At 45.2% G+C, this 15,942-nt stretch overlaps 2 protein-coding genes across 2 annotated transcripts in view; both read left to right on the top strand.

Annotated features, from left to right (window-relative positions):
* The window catches only part of LOC143295933 (cyclic AMP-dependent transcription factor ATF-3-like), an 86,894-nt gene extending 83,907 nt beyond the window's left edge, over nucleotides 1-2,987 (top strand). The window contains exon 3 of the mRNA XM_076607619.1: nucleotides 1,049-2,987. Coding sequence (XP_076463734.1) covers nucleotides 1,049-1,201 — 153 coding nt within the window. The 3' untranslated portion in view covers nucleotides 1,202-2,987. The remainder of the gene's footprint in view (nucleotides 1-1,048) is intronic.
* The window catches only part of LOC143296525 (thioredoxin domain-containing protein 16-like), a 390,867-nt gene that overhangs the window by 114,913 nt on the left and 260,012 nt on the right, over nucleotides 1-15,942 (top strand). The window lies entirely within an intron of this gene.

Here is a 15,942-nt window from a genome sequence, read left to right as displayed (position 1 = left end):
TGGATCGTATCACATAATATGAATCACCAATGAAAAAGTGTGCTGAACCATCATATAGAACATGGGACCATTATTTACGAAGATCTGCTGACATCAGCTAAGAAAAGAAACCAGTTGGTATGGCCACCCAACGAGGACCAGTGGCCATGCAGAAACAGTCCTCCGGCCAGCTGTTGAGGGAGGGGGACGGAAGTGAAAAGAAAAACAAACAAAAACAAACAACAACAAAAACCCCAATACACTGACAAACTATTGCAGTGTGGGCGGGAGGACCATTTTGCACAGACACCCAGGCTTTGACACACACCCGAAAGACCTGCAGGAAACTGGCGAGCAGTTCTGTGCGGCGCCCCACAGACTCATCACGGAGTTTACAGAATTGTTTAGTGTGAGCGCTCGTTAACGAGTGCCTGTCAATGATTTGGAAACTAAATTATGATTCACGGACATGCATGGAAACTACATGAAACAAATGTACAATACGTTCATTGCAACGTAAACTTGCAGGATCATTTATTGGGGCATACCACAGTTAGTCAGACATGCTGGAGGAAGCAAGAGCAAAAGTCCTTGTTTGTTTGCAACACAATGACTTGGGCCTGCAAGGTCAGAACGATGTATGTTTGAATTTTAGTGTACTTTTCTTGCAAGACTATACTGTTCTCGTGCAGGAGTACCTGCGACAGGTGACTGTGATTTTGCATGTACGGGTCATTTTGGGTCCTTCCCACATGGTGATAGGACGCATTGCAACATGATGGCCGCGTTCAGTTTTAGGACCACCGTCAGTATGTGCGGTGCCTGCATCTCCAAGTTAGCAGTGGACAACATGGTCATTTTGTGCCTGCATCTCCAAGTTAGCAGTGGACAACATGGTCATTTTGTGCCTGCGAAAGCGCTTTACAGTCATGGTGATTGCATGCTGGTATACGAGTTGTACAATGTAAACATGATGATTCTGTGTGTGTGTGTGACGTGTGTGTGTGTGTGACGTGTGTGACGTGTGTGTGTGTGTGTGTGTGTGTGTGTGTGTGTGTGTGCCGTGCAGGAGTCCCAGCGGCTGGAGGGTGACAACGACTGCCTGCGCTCCGAGATCTCCAAGCTGAACAAGGAGCGGGACGAGCTGCTGCAGATCCTTAGCGAGCACGTGCAGTTGTGTCACAGCCACCAGGACAGCGGCTGTCTGCAGCCCCCACCTTGACGACGGCTGTTTGTCTGTACGGCCGTCACCTTGACGACGGCTCTCCATCGTTACGGCCGGCACCTTGACGACGGTTGTCTGTTTGTACGGCCGTCACCTTGACGACGGCTGTTTGTATGGCCGTCACACTAACGACGGCTGTCCCTCTGAACGACCATCTCTTTGACGATGGCTGTGCAGGCGCTCTCTCTCACACCCATCTCTCTGTCTGCAGTGACCTGGCGCGTGGAGGCCTCGAAGTGAATACCTCCCTGGCCGGAAGTGATGTCATCTTTCCTTTTCTGGCCGGATCGTGTGTGTGTGTGTGTGTGTGTGTGTGTGTGTGTGTGCAATTGTTCTACCCGCCCTTGTCAGTCTACTCGTTGTGTGGATTCAGCAGGAGAAAGAGGCAGTCTGCATTGCCTCCCCTGTCCTTTTCCTCTCGTGTCTCTTCCATGACGCCATCTCACTGCCGTCTTTTGACTTGAAGAAAACAACTCTTCAGGTATCGTCATAACGCCCAAAGTGTACACTGCTATGTGTTCGTGGGAGCTGTGTTTGAATGGCTGTTATGTGCCGTTTGTGTTAATCCCACACAGGTGTTGAAAGTCGCAAGTATTGTCACCACCACTACTGCTGTTACGATGGAGATGGACTTGCAGAAATGAACACGATTATGGTCAGGATGAAAATAAGCACTGGAAAAAAGACCAGGCGAGGACTTCGTTGAGAGTGAGGATAGCGATGAGTTTAACATCATAAACATCATTACTGCGATTTTTTTTCTTAAATGTTGGCTGAAGGTGATGTTTGTTTAAACTTCAACTGAACAATGGTGTATGTGGTTAATTTAGATGTAGCTCCCCCTCTACCCCATCATCAAAACCCCCATCCCCCTACCTCCCCCCCCCACAACCCCCCACCTCCACCACACCCCCCTACCCCCTGTGACTCAATATCCGTGCAGTGTCTGTGTTTATTTAGGAGGGCCCGTCGTCAGCATGCCGTCAGTAGCCCTCACTCTTTGTTGCGGTTGTGTTCCTTGGTGATAAACTGTGCATTCGTATTCTTGTGATACAGTTGAGTATCAAGTGTTTTCTCATCGTTTTGACTCGAATCAAAGTCCATACAATGCGTGGTACCCGGCTGGCTGCAGGAGAGTAGGTCTGAGATGAAGGAAGGAGAGTGGAGAGGCTGAAACCGGTGTGGAGAGGCTGAAACCGGTGTGTTGGGAGACCCACTGGAACTGAAGCTGCTGCAACGCTGCTGAGAGTAGGGGTTCAGTCAGTGGTATGGGAGACTGATGATGTGTTTCCAAAAGACTGCGTTGTCATTGGAATGAACAGGAGGGGGCTTTTTCTTTGTGAGAAGACTAACTACGGCACCACAAAAGTGATTGTCCTCGGACATTGTTCGTTTTCCTTGTTCCGTGTATATATCCTGTTTCTCGGTTTTAGCACAGGTAGGATGCCAAAAATTGATGGTAAATCAGTATCAACATTAATATCTGTGACTTTTAAATGAATTTCTTTGTGTGCTGCACGTGCATGTTTTAGTACAAACAGGCATCAGAGTTAATGAATGTGAGTTGTGCACATGCTCATGTCGAATTATGTGATGGACTGCACATGCGCAAAAAGAAGAGCGCTGGTCGCCGGGGAGCAAAGATTGCCATAATCAATAACTAAGTTCAGGTGCCATAATGGAAGCGAATGTGAAACAATCATTAATGTGTTTCTCTTGACTATCTATCTTGCCAAAAAAAAAGAAGAAAAAAAAAGAAGAAAAGAAAGAAAAAAAAGAAAAAGAAAGAAAAAAAGAAGAAAACGCCAACATAATATTTTTGGCATAATTATTCTGCGGTCGGGTGTAGTTCATAATCATACCAGATGATCACTCTTTTCTTGAACAAAATTACGCAGTTTCAGCATTAGAATTGTAATGCACAACTTTTTGTACCAAATAAGTCACCATAGTTTTGGGGAGATTAAAAAAAACTGGGTCCCAGCCAAGTTCATGAAAATATGTGCATCATAAGTTGGAAAAGAAAATTGATACAATATGAAATTCTGGAGTTCAAGATGACATGCTGCTGGAGACAAAAACAAGATAGATGAACCACGTGCTGAATAAAGATTCCTTTGATTAGATCAACCTAAAATCGTGGTAGGTCAACTCGAACTAAACAATTATAACAGTTCACCGAAACAGAAAGAATCAAGTGGACCCGGTGCCAGCTTTTTACTTTCCCTCATGCATTGTCCGAACTGATTTTTAAACTTGGAGGTCGGGGGTGTCTTTCCTGCAACTTTCGATTTTTCATTGAGTTTTGCATATCAGTGAGACACCACTATGGATCAGGTTTCTACAACAAAGTGACCAACCAGGAGGTTGATCGCTCCAAAGCTTGAATTAACGTTCGTGACATGAAGTAGCGTTCAGAGTATTTCTCGTGTTTTTTTGTTTTTTTGTTGTTGTTTTGCTTTTTGTTTTTTGTTGTTGTTTTGTTGTTGTTGTTTGTTTGTTTTTGTGTGTGTGTGTGTGTGTGTGTTTGTTTGTTGGTTTTTTTGTTGTTGTTGTTGTTGTTGTTTTTGGGGGGGTGTTGTTGTTTTTTTGTTTGTTTGTTTTTGTGGGGGGTTTTCAACAAGGAAAATTGTTTCCTTTTGACTTCAAATTGTCATCGTTCCTAGCTATACCTGAAGAGGTCTCTGGACCTTTGTTGTTTGTCATTGAACTTAACTGTTGCTCATCACATTCTCTTGTTCGTCATCACCATTATCATCATCATCATCGTTGTCGTCATCTTCATCACCTTCTTGCTCTCCATCTGCTTCAGTGGGCTACATTTCCCGCGTTCAGTCATTTCTACGGATGGACATTTACATGTGCGACCGTTAATTTTCACCCCGTCATTTTGGGCAACCGTTCTCCGTTTTCGGAGAGGGTATCATGCTGTGTGGGTGTGCCCATGTTTCTGCATAACTCACCGAACGCTGACGTGGATATCACAGGATCTTTAATGTGCGTATCTGGTCATCTGCTTGCGAAAGTCAGACAAAAAGAACTAAAGCAGTGATGTTTTTGTTGCCTGTATCTGTTGATGTTGGAAACACGGAAAATTTCCACCCGTTCCCCTCACAACATGCCCGTGTATACCGATATAGCGTGCCGAAATCACTCCCGGGCCTTGCGGGAATGAACTGGGTGTTTTAGAAAAAGCTAAAATTACTCCACGCATATTCAAAAATCACTTCCCACGCATTTACAGGTGGAGGAGGTGATTCTAGCCTTATGTAAGCATTATCCCCCACCCCTATTCCTCACCTCATATCCCCCACCCCATGTCCGCCAACTCTAAGCTGACAGAAGAGGAAGGCAGTAATTCTGGACTTAAGACGGTTTATACCCAGTCGGAATTATACTGACCTTGTACTCTAATAAAACCCTCTCCCCCTCATACTTTCTTCACAGAAGTAAAGAGCAGGTGAGTACTTCTAGCCTTGAGCCCATACAACCCCCCACCCCATACACACATCCCACACCTTTAATATCAAGCTCAGAAAAGAGAAGGTGAGTAATTCTGGTCTCATACCTGTTTACACCCTCCCCTCACCCCCAACCCCAATCATAAGCTCACAGAGGAGGGGGTAGTAATTCTTGCTCATGTCCATGCACCCCCTCCCCCATCCACGCCCAGCGACCCCCGTGATAATCCCACAGAAGAGAAGGGGAGAAAACCTTTGTCCTTATAGTACGCCCCCCCACCCCCACCCCCCGCCAGTACTAAACACACATGAGAAGAGTAGAGTAATTCTGGCCTTATGCCTGTATAATACTCTACCCCTTACCATCCATGCCCAGCCACCCCTTACAGAAGAGGATGGGAGTAATTCTGGCCTCATGCCCAAATCACTGGCCAAACAAGTGCATGACACCTTTGTCAGAATTGGGTGAGTGTAGGTATGAGGCCAAAGTCACTCCCCTTATTACAGGTGTGTGTTAGGTAGTATGATGTATTCGGGCAAGGCGCCAGTATAACTTCATATCTACATATTCGAGGCTTGTAAACAAGTAGCGTATATTAAAAGAGAGATGGAGTCGGGGTGGGGGGCAGTTCAGGCACAAGTCTAAAATCACTTATCACTTCAACCCTGTTCTTATTTCAGCTCCCCCCTCCCCCCAACCCCCGCCGCACCCACCCCCTGCTGGAGTGATTCTGGCTCACCACGATCAGGTCTGACAGTACTCCCCAGAGAGTGACTTTCGGCACGTGTCCCCCACGCCTTCTCTGCCCCCCTGACCCCCCCTGACCCTCCCCAACTCCCCCACTCCCACCCCACCGACCCCCGGCCCCCTCCCTCTCTGACTGGGGGGTTGAAAAGGCAATTGTGTATATCATTTTAGTCTACCCGATGGAGTGTTTTTCGTCCGTGCCCCAAATCACTCCATGTGGAGAGGTTTGGGAACAGGATGGGGGGTGATTCTGGTTCAGGTCCAGAATCGCCCACCTCCCCACTCAAATGGAGGTGCAATGTATTAGATTTGATATATTTTTGTCGTTTTGGACAAGTTGGGAATTTTCAGGAGGGGAGTGATTTTAAACCCAAGAAGGAGGTCAGTGTGGTTTTACTCCCCTTGGGGTGGGTGCTGGGGGCTGGGGGTGAGTTGGGCACGTGCCCTTGAGAACACCCCGGAGTGATTTAGGGAAGGGAGTGATTACGGCTCGCTACACCGGTCCTAGAAAAGGATGTCCATCGTTCTGGTCATGTACGTAGTTTGTCGCGCCTGTCACTGTGTTGTGATAGTTGTTCCTGTTTATTCATCTGTCATCGTATTTCAAGATACAGTATTTGGTCAAAGAAACTTTATATTTCAGTTATAATATGGTATTTGTTATACAGTATTGTTGACAGAAACTTGATTTAATTTAGTATATCGTTTGTTGACATGCTAACTTACCCAAAGAGAACTGTGTTGTATATCATAATTATATGTGTGTACTGTCATGAATCAGTTAATGTTTTTAACTTCTACGTGTAGAAAACAGGGTGTAGCTGTGATTAAAAATTAGTATGGATGTACTTTTCTGTTTCTTTTTTTCTTCTTTAGGCATGGATCTTAACTGCACAGAGGAAAATCAACAACATCGGGCTGTCGTTGTGGTAAATTTCAGATCTGTGAGATGGCCACAGCTTTTTCTCTGTCGATGTTTAGCTGTATCTTCCCCCACCCCACCTCTCTCTCTCTCTCTCTCTCTCTCTCTCTCTCTCTCTCTCTCTCTCTCAGCCTATATGTTTTATCATGATTATACTCTCAGCATGTATGTAACCATAATCATATTTTCTCTCTTTACATGTCTATCTGTATCTTTATCTCTGTCTCTGTCTGTCTGCCTCTTTCTTTTAGTATCATTGCTCAAAACAAGTGAATTTATTTTGTAGACTCCATAGGAGTTCGAATCTTCAAACGTTTAATATACAGGAAAAGCTGGCCATTAAATTTCGCTGCCCCCATCTGACCTGTGTTGTTTTGTGTGTTACTGTTTGGCTCTTCCCCGCTCTCCCCCTTCCCTCCCTCCCCACCGAGCACCACCCCTTCCCACTTCTCTCCCCCGCTCCCTTCCTCCCTCTAAAGGGGCGGACCACTCATATCGGGGACGATCATTTACAAGAGACTGCGAAGTGTGACACGTGTGGGGCGCATAAATCAGAATGTCTGACATGTGTTGAGAGATTCACGGTCAGACGGTGGTGGAGTTGAATTCTCAACGACCAATTAGCTTTCGCTCTGAAATACAAGTTGTTCAGTGCTGGGGTCTGGGTGTTGTGAAGGTTTGGTTGTTGGAGGGGATGGTATCCTATGTGCCTGTCTGTCTGGGTGTGAGGTCCATGTGGCACACCGATGGGGGAGAAGTATATGCTGTCTGTAGAGGGGTGGACGTCCTAGAACCATGGACGGACAGCCTGAGGCAGATCAAAGGATCCTAAACTCGCCAGTATTTCCTCCCCCTCCACCAGACCGTGGCTGGTGGTCTGGACGCTAGTCATTCAGGTGAAACGATAAGTCGCATGTGTAGCGTGCACTTAGCGCACGTAAAAGAACCCACGGCAACAAAAGGGTTGTCCCTGACAAAGTTCTGTAGTGAACCCCACTGTTGACAGGAAGACAAATACACTTGCAGGCAGAAAGAAAAGTGACGGTGTTCAGCAGTGACGCGCTCTCCCCGGGGAGAGCAGCCTGAATTTCACACAGAGGAATACGTTTTACAATACAGTACGATATGATGATAGGACACGGTAGAATACGATACATTACCATACAATGCAATACCACACGACACGACACACCGCGACACAACACAATACAATACAATGCAATACCACACGACACACCGCGACACAACACAATACAATACAATGCAATACCACACGACACACCGCGACACAACACAGTACAATGCAATACCACACGACACGACACACCGCGACACAACACAGTACAATGCAATACCACACGACACGACACACCGCGACACAACACAATGCAATACAGTGCAATGCAAAACAGTGCAATGCAATACAATACAATGCAATACAATACAATGCAATACAACAGAAACGGACGGAGATGGAGGTTCAAAATGGACCTTGAGTTCGTGATAAGTTATTTCAGTAAGAAGAAGAGGAGTTATCTTTTGTTTTGCGATTGGAAGCCAAATGATCAGGGAGCAAACTTCCTGCTGTAGGCTTTGATAGGAACGAAGAGGCAGAACAAGCAACAACAATCAAGTACCTGTCGCATTTCCTCGGTGCTCTTTGATAATGTCTGGTTGCAGTGCATGGTGACAATGTATTTTTGGAAGCACTGGTATCTCTGATGCGCGACCTTTTTATTTTATTTTATTTTTTTCTGTTGGTGTGGAAACAGCATTTGTTGTGCTGCATCAGAGCGTTCAGCTGGAAGTTTGCTTACTGGCCATTTTGCTTCCAGTCGGAAAACAGAAGAAAACTCCTCCTCTCTTTGCTGAAATAATTTCTCACTGACTCAGCGTCATTTTGAGCCTCCGTCTCCATCCGATTCGATTGTATTGTATTGTATTGTGTCGTGTCGTGTCGTGTCGCGTGTCGTGTTGTATTGCATTGCATTGCATTATGTTGTATTGTATTCTATTGTATTGTGTCGTGTCGTGTTGTATCGCATTGCATTGCATTATGTTGTATTGTATTGTATTGTATTGTCACAATAGATTTCTCTGTGTGAAATCCAGCCTGCTCTCGCCGCTCAAAGTGCATCAACACAGTGCAGCGCCCCACCGCCCTCCTTTTCCTTCTTCTCTCTTTCTGTCTGTAAGTGTTGTTTTTGACTCATTTGTGTAAACAAAGTGAGTCTATGTTTTAACCCGGTGTTCGCTTGTGTGTGTGTGTGTGTGTGTGTGTGTGTGTGTGTGTGTGTGTCCGTGGTAAACTTTAACATTGACATTTTCTCTGCAAATACTTTGTCAATTGACACCAAATTAGGCATAAAAATAGGAAAAATTCAGTTCTTTCCAGTCATCTTGTTTAACTCTTTCCATACGAACGGCGAAAGAGACAGCGTTTCACCCCAATTACCATCATCAAAATATTGCAAGCGGAAGGCTCTTATACTGAAGACGTGAATGTTGACAAAGAATACCACAATTCTGACGACGGAAGCTAAAGGTTGGGTCATTCAGACACCCACTGGACATCCGAGGGGTCTGTGTAGAGGAGAAGAGAGGACTGGCCGTACTGAGTGAGTTAAAACAATATTGCACCTCTGGGATGGGCACAAAAAAATAAAAAAGAAGCCAAATTATATGCAAACTGAATTTACTGTTAGATATATATATATATTTTTTTTTATTCTCTAAATTTTGATCTGATATTCTGACACAACAACAAGAGCAGTCATTATTATCATTTTTTGTTCAAACAGGAACTTCTTTTGCTAAGCATGGAAGTTTTATTTTTTTTTTTTTTAAATTTTTTGCAAACGTTTTGGTTCAGATAGTAAAAAAGGGAAATTAATCTAATTAATGCTAGGGGACTTAATTTGCTTTAAACTGATCTTTCTCATCTTAAACATTACATTTTGAAATTATACTCAATACATAAAAAGCTTGTGTGTTTTACTCTTAGTGTACAGGGCTTTCACTATGTTCATTCGCCCAAGTGGTCTTTTTCGGAAAATACTAAAATCAATACGACGAGTGGACTTTACAGATCTATTGGCTGAGCCCTTAAGGTCATGGGCAAAAATCAATTGCGTACACATATTTATACACATTCAAAGCGCGTGCTCATATTCTTCGCGAACGCGAACGACGCCATTTTGTTTCAAGTTGTTGAACTGCCAGTTCAATCCTATATTCAATGGACAATACACGATAACATGTGATGGAAAGTTGGAGAAGGAGACCGTTAAATATTTAATCAGAGAAAGATTTGTGAACGCCTCATCACTTACTGGATTATGCCCCAAACTGCCATAAAAATATGCTCAGAATCAGTCGGAATTCACAGTTAAAAATTGTAAACCATGCGAGTTAATACCCTTGAATGGATCACGATGAAACGAAAAAAATTCCAGTCTTGACTTTTCTCAAAATGAAGTCCTTTTCACTTCTTACGACGTTCAGAAGTACTTGTACTTGGCTCTACATGTTATTAGTTTAACAAAATACTCAAATTTCATATCAACTTTAAAACTATAAAACAAGAGAGGCAAGGCCTTCAAGACTCACTTGTGATAATTTAAGTCCCCTAGCATTAATTACAGAGTAATTTCCCTTTTTTACTATCTGCACCAAAACGTTTGCAAAATAAATAAAAATTCCATGCTTAGCAAAAGAAGTTCCTGTTTGAACAAAAAATGATAATAATGACTCCTCTTGCTGTTGTGTCAGAATAAGAGGTCAAAGTGCCAAGTTTAGAGAATACAAAAAATATAAATATAACAGTAAATGCAGTTTGCATATAATTAGGCTTCTTTTTTTATTTTTTTGTGTCCATCCCAGAGATGCAATATTGTTTTAAACAAGATGACTGGAAAGAACTGAATTTTTCCTATTTTTATGCCAAATTTGGTGTCAACTGACAAAGTACTTGCAGAGAAAATGTCAATGTTAAAGTTTACCGCGGACACACAGACACACGGACACACACACCACACACACACACACACACACACACACACACACACAGACAACCGAACACCGGGTTAAAACATAGACTCACTTTGTTTACACAAGTGAGTCAACTAGAATGAACATAAAATAGAAATTGAATCGACCATGTCGTACTACATTCCCGGCGGGTGTAACTAAACTTGTACATCTATCTAGATCTAGAGAAAACGGCTAAATGTTGCAGTGTGATTGCGGCGATAGCCACGTCTCCTTTACCGCGGACTTAAAAAAAGAATTTTTTATTGCCCTTAAAGATTTTCTGAATGCCCAAGATACACCAGAATAATATGATTTAAACAGCGCGTTCTGAATGCGAATACCGCAATTGATTTATCGCCCTTTAAAAAAAGTATGTTCAAATATTAAATTTTAGAACGTCAGTTAAGGAGCCACGATAGTGTAATGGGTAAGACAGTTTCTTCTCACCCGAACACGCGGGGTTCGAATCTGGTTAGGACTTTTTTTTGTTTGTTTTACCCGAAGCTTTATAATAACAAATACAGAACACATTCTAACGATTAGATTTTTTTTTTTTTAAAGTGTATCACAAGTGAGTCTTGAAGGCCTTGCCTCTCTTGTTTGTTGTTGTTGTTTTCTTCGGGGGCGTGGGGGTGGAGGGGGGAGTAGGGGGGGCGGTCTACTATTAAAGTGAATTCCCCAAAGAATTTCGCCAGGAAAAACCTCTTTGTTGCTCTGGGTTCTTTTACGTGTGTTAAGTGCATGCTGCACACGGGACCGCGTTTTATCATCTCATCTGAAATACTAGCACCCAGACCATCATTCAAGTGGGGTGGGGTGTGGGGGTAGAGTAATAATACCTGGTATGAATGTGAGGCTGGAACCAGTGGACACTCGCTTCCTGGTCTGATTCATTACCACTCGTGCACCGCTCCACTGCCTTGTGCTGATTGCTCAAACCTCTCTCTCTCTCTCTCTCTCTCTCTCTCTCTCTCTCTTTCTCTCTCTCTCTCTCTGCCATGGTGTGCAGGACCAATGCATGTCAGCTGTGTGCACATTGACAGTGTGATATTCTGCCACCATGCTCTTCAAAATTGACTGGAAATTTCATCGACTGTGCCGTACTGAAAAACTCTTGATTGTTAAAGGCCCCATAAACCTTAAACGACCATCGCGGCGGTGACTTTATATCTGCTGTGTCAAGGGCTCGGCACAGGAAGGAAGGGAAGTGAATTAAAACCCTCTGTGTCAAGGGCTCGGCACAGGAAGGAAGGGAAGGGAATTAAAACGCTCTGTGTCAAGGGCTCGGCACAGGAAGGAAGGAAGGGAATTAAAACCCTCTATCAAGGGTTTGGCACAGGAAGGAAGGAAGGGAATTAAAACCCTCTGTGTGAAGGGCTTGGCACAGGAAGGAAGGAAGGGAATTAAAACCCTCTGTGTCAAGGGCTTGGCACAGGAAGGAAGGAAGGAAGGGAATTAAAACCCTCTGTGTCAAGGGCTTGGCACAGGAAGGAAGGAAGGAAGGGAATTAAAACCCTCTGTGTCAAGGGCTCGGCATAGGAAGGAAGGAAGGGAATTAAAACCCTCTGTGTCAAGGGCTTGGCACAGGAAGGAAGGAAGGAAGGGAATTAAAACCCTCTGTGTCAAGGGCTTGGCACAGGAAGGAAGGAAGGAAGGGAATTAAAACCCTCTGTGTCAAGGGCTTGGCACAGGAAGGAAGGAAGGAAGGGAATTAAAACCCTCTGTGTCAAGGGCTCGGCATAGGAAGGAAGGAAGGGAAGTGAATTAAAACCCTCTGTGTCAAGGGCTCGGCATAGGAAGGAAGGAAGGGAAGTGAATTAAAACTCTCTGTGTCAAGGGTTCGGCATAGGAAGGAAGGAAGGGAAAGGAATTAAAACTCTCTGTGTCGAGGGCTCGGCATAGGAAGGAAGGAAGGGAAGTGAATTAAAACTCTCTGTGTCAAGGGCTCGGCATAGGAAGGAAGGAAGGGAAGTGAATTAAAACTCTCTGTGTCAAGGGCTCGGCACAGGAAAACGGGTCCCAATCATTTCCTATCCTTCCGCCGTTTCAAACTTGCTCAACGGAAGTCAGGTACCCGTTCACACCTGGGTGGAGTGAGGACAATCCGAGTGATGTGCCTTTCCCACGGACACAATCCCGTGCACGCCGAAACGAGGCCTCCAACTCTGGTAAACATTGCATCAGAAGGCCGAACGCCCAACCCATTCACCACGGCGCGCTACAAGGAGAGAGGTCTCTGCTACATTGATCTATAAAACCATACCGCTAACTGAATTTCACACCAAATGACTATGTTGGTGATTGTGGGCAGAATATATTATAAATGCTAATTTGTTAAAATTATTGAGACAAATCCAGATCATTCTATGCTAATTCGTACACCTGATTAAAAAAACACACACCTAAAATCGTCATCTTGCTAAAGTAAATGAATCAGCTAAGCAAACATATATCTTCTTCTTCGTTCGTGGGCTGCAACTCCCACGTTCACTCGTATGTACACGAGTGGGCTTTCACGTGCATGACCGTTTTTACCCCGCCATGTAGGCATCCATACTCCGTTTTAGTAGTCAAGACAGCTGTCCGGGAGTGCTTTATTATCATCTTTTTCAGTGTTTCAGGTTCTTGTAACGTTTTTCAGGCATCATGCATCGGGTCTGCCATTGGTTTGTGGATAGATACAACGCAGCACTGCAGTGAGCCACAGGGCCCTGGACAATGCAGCAACTGAACGGCCACTGGACTGAACGCAGTACAACACTGTGACAGCAACTGAACGGCCACTGAACACAGTACAACACTGTGACAGCAACTGAACGGCCACTGAACACACTACAACACTGTGACAGCAACTGAACGGCCACTGGACTGAACACACTACAACACTGTGACAGCAACTGAACGGCCACTGGACTGAACACACTACAACACTGTGACAGCAACTGAACGGCCACTGGACTGAACACACTACAACACTGTGACAGCAACTGAACGGTCACTGAACACACTACAACACTGTGACAGCAACTGAACGGCCACTGGACTGAACACAGTACAACACTGTGACAGCAACTGAACGGTCACTGGACTGAACACAGTACAACACTGTGACAGCAACTGAACGGCCACTGAACTGAACACACTACAACACTGTGACAGCAACTGAACGGTCACTGAACACACTACAACACTGTGACAGCAACTGAACGGCCACTGAACACAGTACAACACTGTGACAGCAACCGAACGGCCACTGAACACAGTACAACACTGTGACAGCAACCGAACGGCCACTGAACACAGTACAACACTGTGACACGTCGGCATGGAGCACGTGATGGCCACTCTTTCCCAAGTGGAGGTCAAAAACAGGGCAACTGGTTGGTTGTTCTTTTGAACACCTTTGTTGGTTCTGCTTCTACTACCACTGCTACTGCTACTGCTACTACTACTACTACAAAAACAATAATAATAATAACAACAACAACAACAACAACAATAATAATAATAAAACAGCAATAATAATAATAATACGTTTGAACCAAATGGCAAATCAAAAACGCATGCGATATGTCAGTGGTTTGCAGTTATTCACTGTGTGAATGGTTTCTCAGGGGGCGATTGCACTGACGCTTTGTTCCCGGTTATATATCCCCTCCCCCTATATATCTTCCTCCGGAGTTGTTTTTTTTTTTCCAATTTTCATAGTTTTTTAACTCTTTGGTTCGGACGATATGTGAGATCTTGAAGAAAGTGTAACTATATATCAAGCATATACTATACAAATGCTCACGCGGCAGAGTTCGGGTGGTGACGTCGATGAACTCTGTAGTTATGTTTTATCTTATTTCGGTATTTAAACTGTGTGTGTGTGTGTGTGTGTGTGTGTGTGTGTGTGTGTGTGTGTGTGTGAGAGAGAGAGAGAGAGAGTGTGTGTGTGTGCTTAAAAATGGGGGGAAAAAGTATTAAAAAGATTAATGAAACGGACAAAACCTTAAGTCTTCCCTCTCTCTAGATATCTCAGTCACTTTAACTCGGCACCCCCCGCCCTCTCTCTCTCTCTCTCTCTCGATCGATATCCCAGTCACTTTAACTCAGCACACCCCTCTCTCTCGCCCCTCCTCCTCGTGTCCAAGACGAAGAGAGGCTGCAACAAACTGAAGGCGGGTGGGAAGGAGGGGGCGGGGGGGCGGGGGGGGGGGGGCAGCGCTTTAGTACTGAGTCCATTGGTCCCCACCAATGAAAAGACACCAACTGCCAAGAAGTCCCATCTTTTTTCTTCTTTTTCTTTCTTTTTTCCCCTCCCATCCGCTTCCAACCCCTACCGTTACATTAATACCACCCAAGACACACACACACACACACACACACACACACACACATGCCCTTCCTTCGCCCCGTCCTCTTCCCGACTAAAAACACGACCCTCGCCCCTCCAGTCTCTCTCTCTCGTTCGCCCTCCCACGTCTGTCCCCATCCCCGTCCCCACTCCACCCCCACCTTACCCCACCCCATCCCACCCCCACCAATCCCTTTACTCGGATAGAGGGAAGAGAGCGGGGAAAGCAGAGATCCAATGGCTCACAATTGTTTGATGGAAGCCCGCGGCCCGTGCAGGCCTCAGCCACTACCGGCCTTGTCTTCTTCCTCCCCAACCCCCTAGCCCCCCAGTTCACCTCTGTCCCCCCCCCCCTCACCCTCAACCCCTCCCCCCCCCACCCCTTCTCTCTCTCAGCGTGTGTCCTCTTCCTCCTCCTCCTTGCTGTTGCCCTATTGTCCATCTCTCTGAGAGCTCCGCTGTCACTGGTTCGCGGGGCTGGGGAGGTAATGAGGTGAAGGTCGGTTTCGTCCTCACACCCCACCCCCTGTGCCCCCTCCGTCACCGCGGAGGTCGTCAGTCAAGGAGGAAGGAGGGGGGGGGGGGTGTAGGAGGGAGAGTTTGGGGGAGGAGGAGGTTAGGGAGGAGTGTCTTCTGTTCTGTTCCCCCCCTCTCCCCCTTCCCGCTCCTGTTGTTCAGTACCACCAGTCTGTCTGATTCACGTCGTTCTATGGCCCGCCGTGTCCTGCTGCAGCCACGGTTCTCTGGGGAGGAAAGACAGACTGCTGTTAGTATTATCATTGTTATTATCATCATCATCATTATTATAATTGTTGTTGTGGTTGTTGTTGTTGCTGTCATTAGTAGTAGTAGAATTTGTAGTAATAGTAGTAGCAGCAGCAGCAGTTGTAATAGTAGTATCATTGTCATTATTATTATAATCATCATTGTTATAAATTCCTAACGAAACTGCACGGTAAATGAAGCCGTGTACATAAACGTCAAAAAATGTTCAAATTAGTAATGATCTTTTATCGCTCAGTCTCTTTTCAGCAGCTTTTATCTCAAAACATCTTGTCAGACAACACCTGTATAGGCCAACCACAAAGGTGAACATGTTCGAAATAAATACATGAATGGAGGATGTAAGAGCGTTGATTGCATCATTTACAAGCGAGCCACTCGTGCAAACACACAGACACACAACATCCACGCAGACATTCAGACATGCTTCCACACACGCGCGCGCACTTTTCC

This window comes from Babylonia areolata, chromosome 21 (assembly GCF_041734735.1).
Source record: "Babylonia areolata isolate BAREFJ2019XMU chromosome 21, ASM4173473v1, whole genome shotgun sequence".
Classification (NCBI taxonomy): domain Eukaryota; kingdom Metazoa; phylum Mollusca; class Gastropoda; order Neogastropoda; family Buccinidae; genus Babylonia; species Babylonia areolata.
Note: the sequence above shows the minus strand (reverse complement) of the source record. Positions and strands in the feature narration are given on the sequence as shown.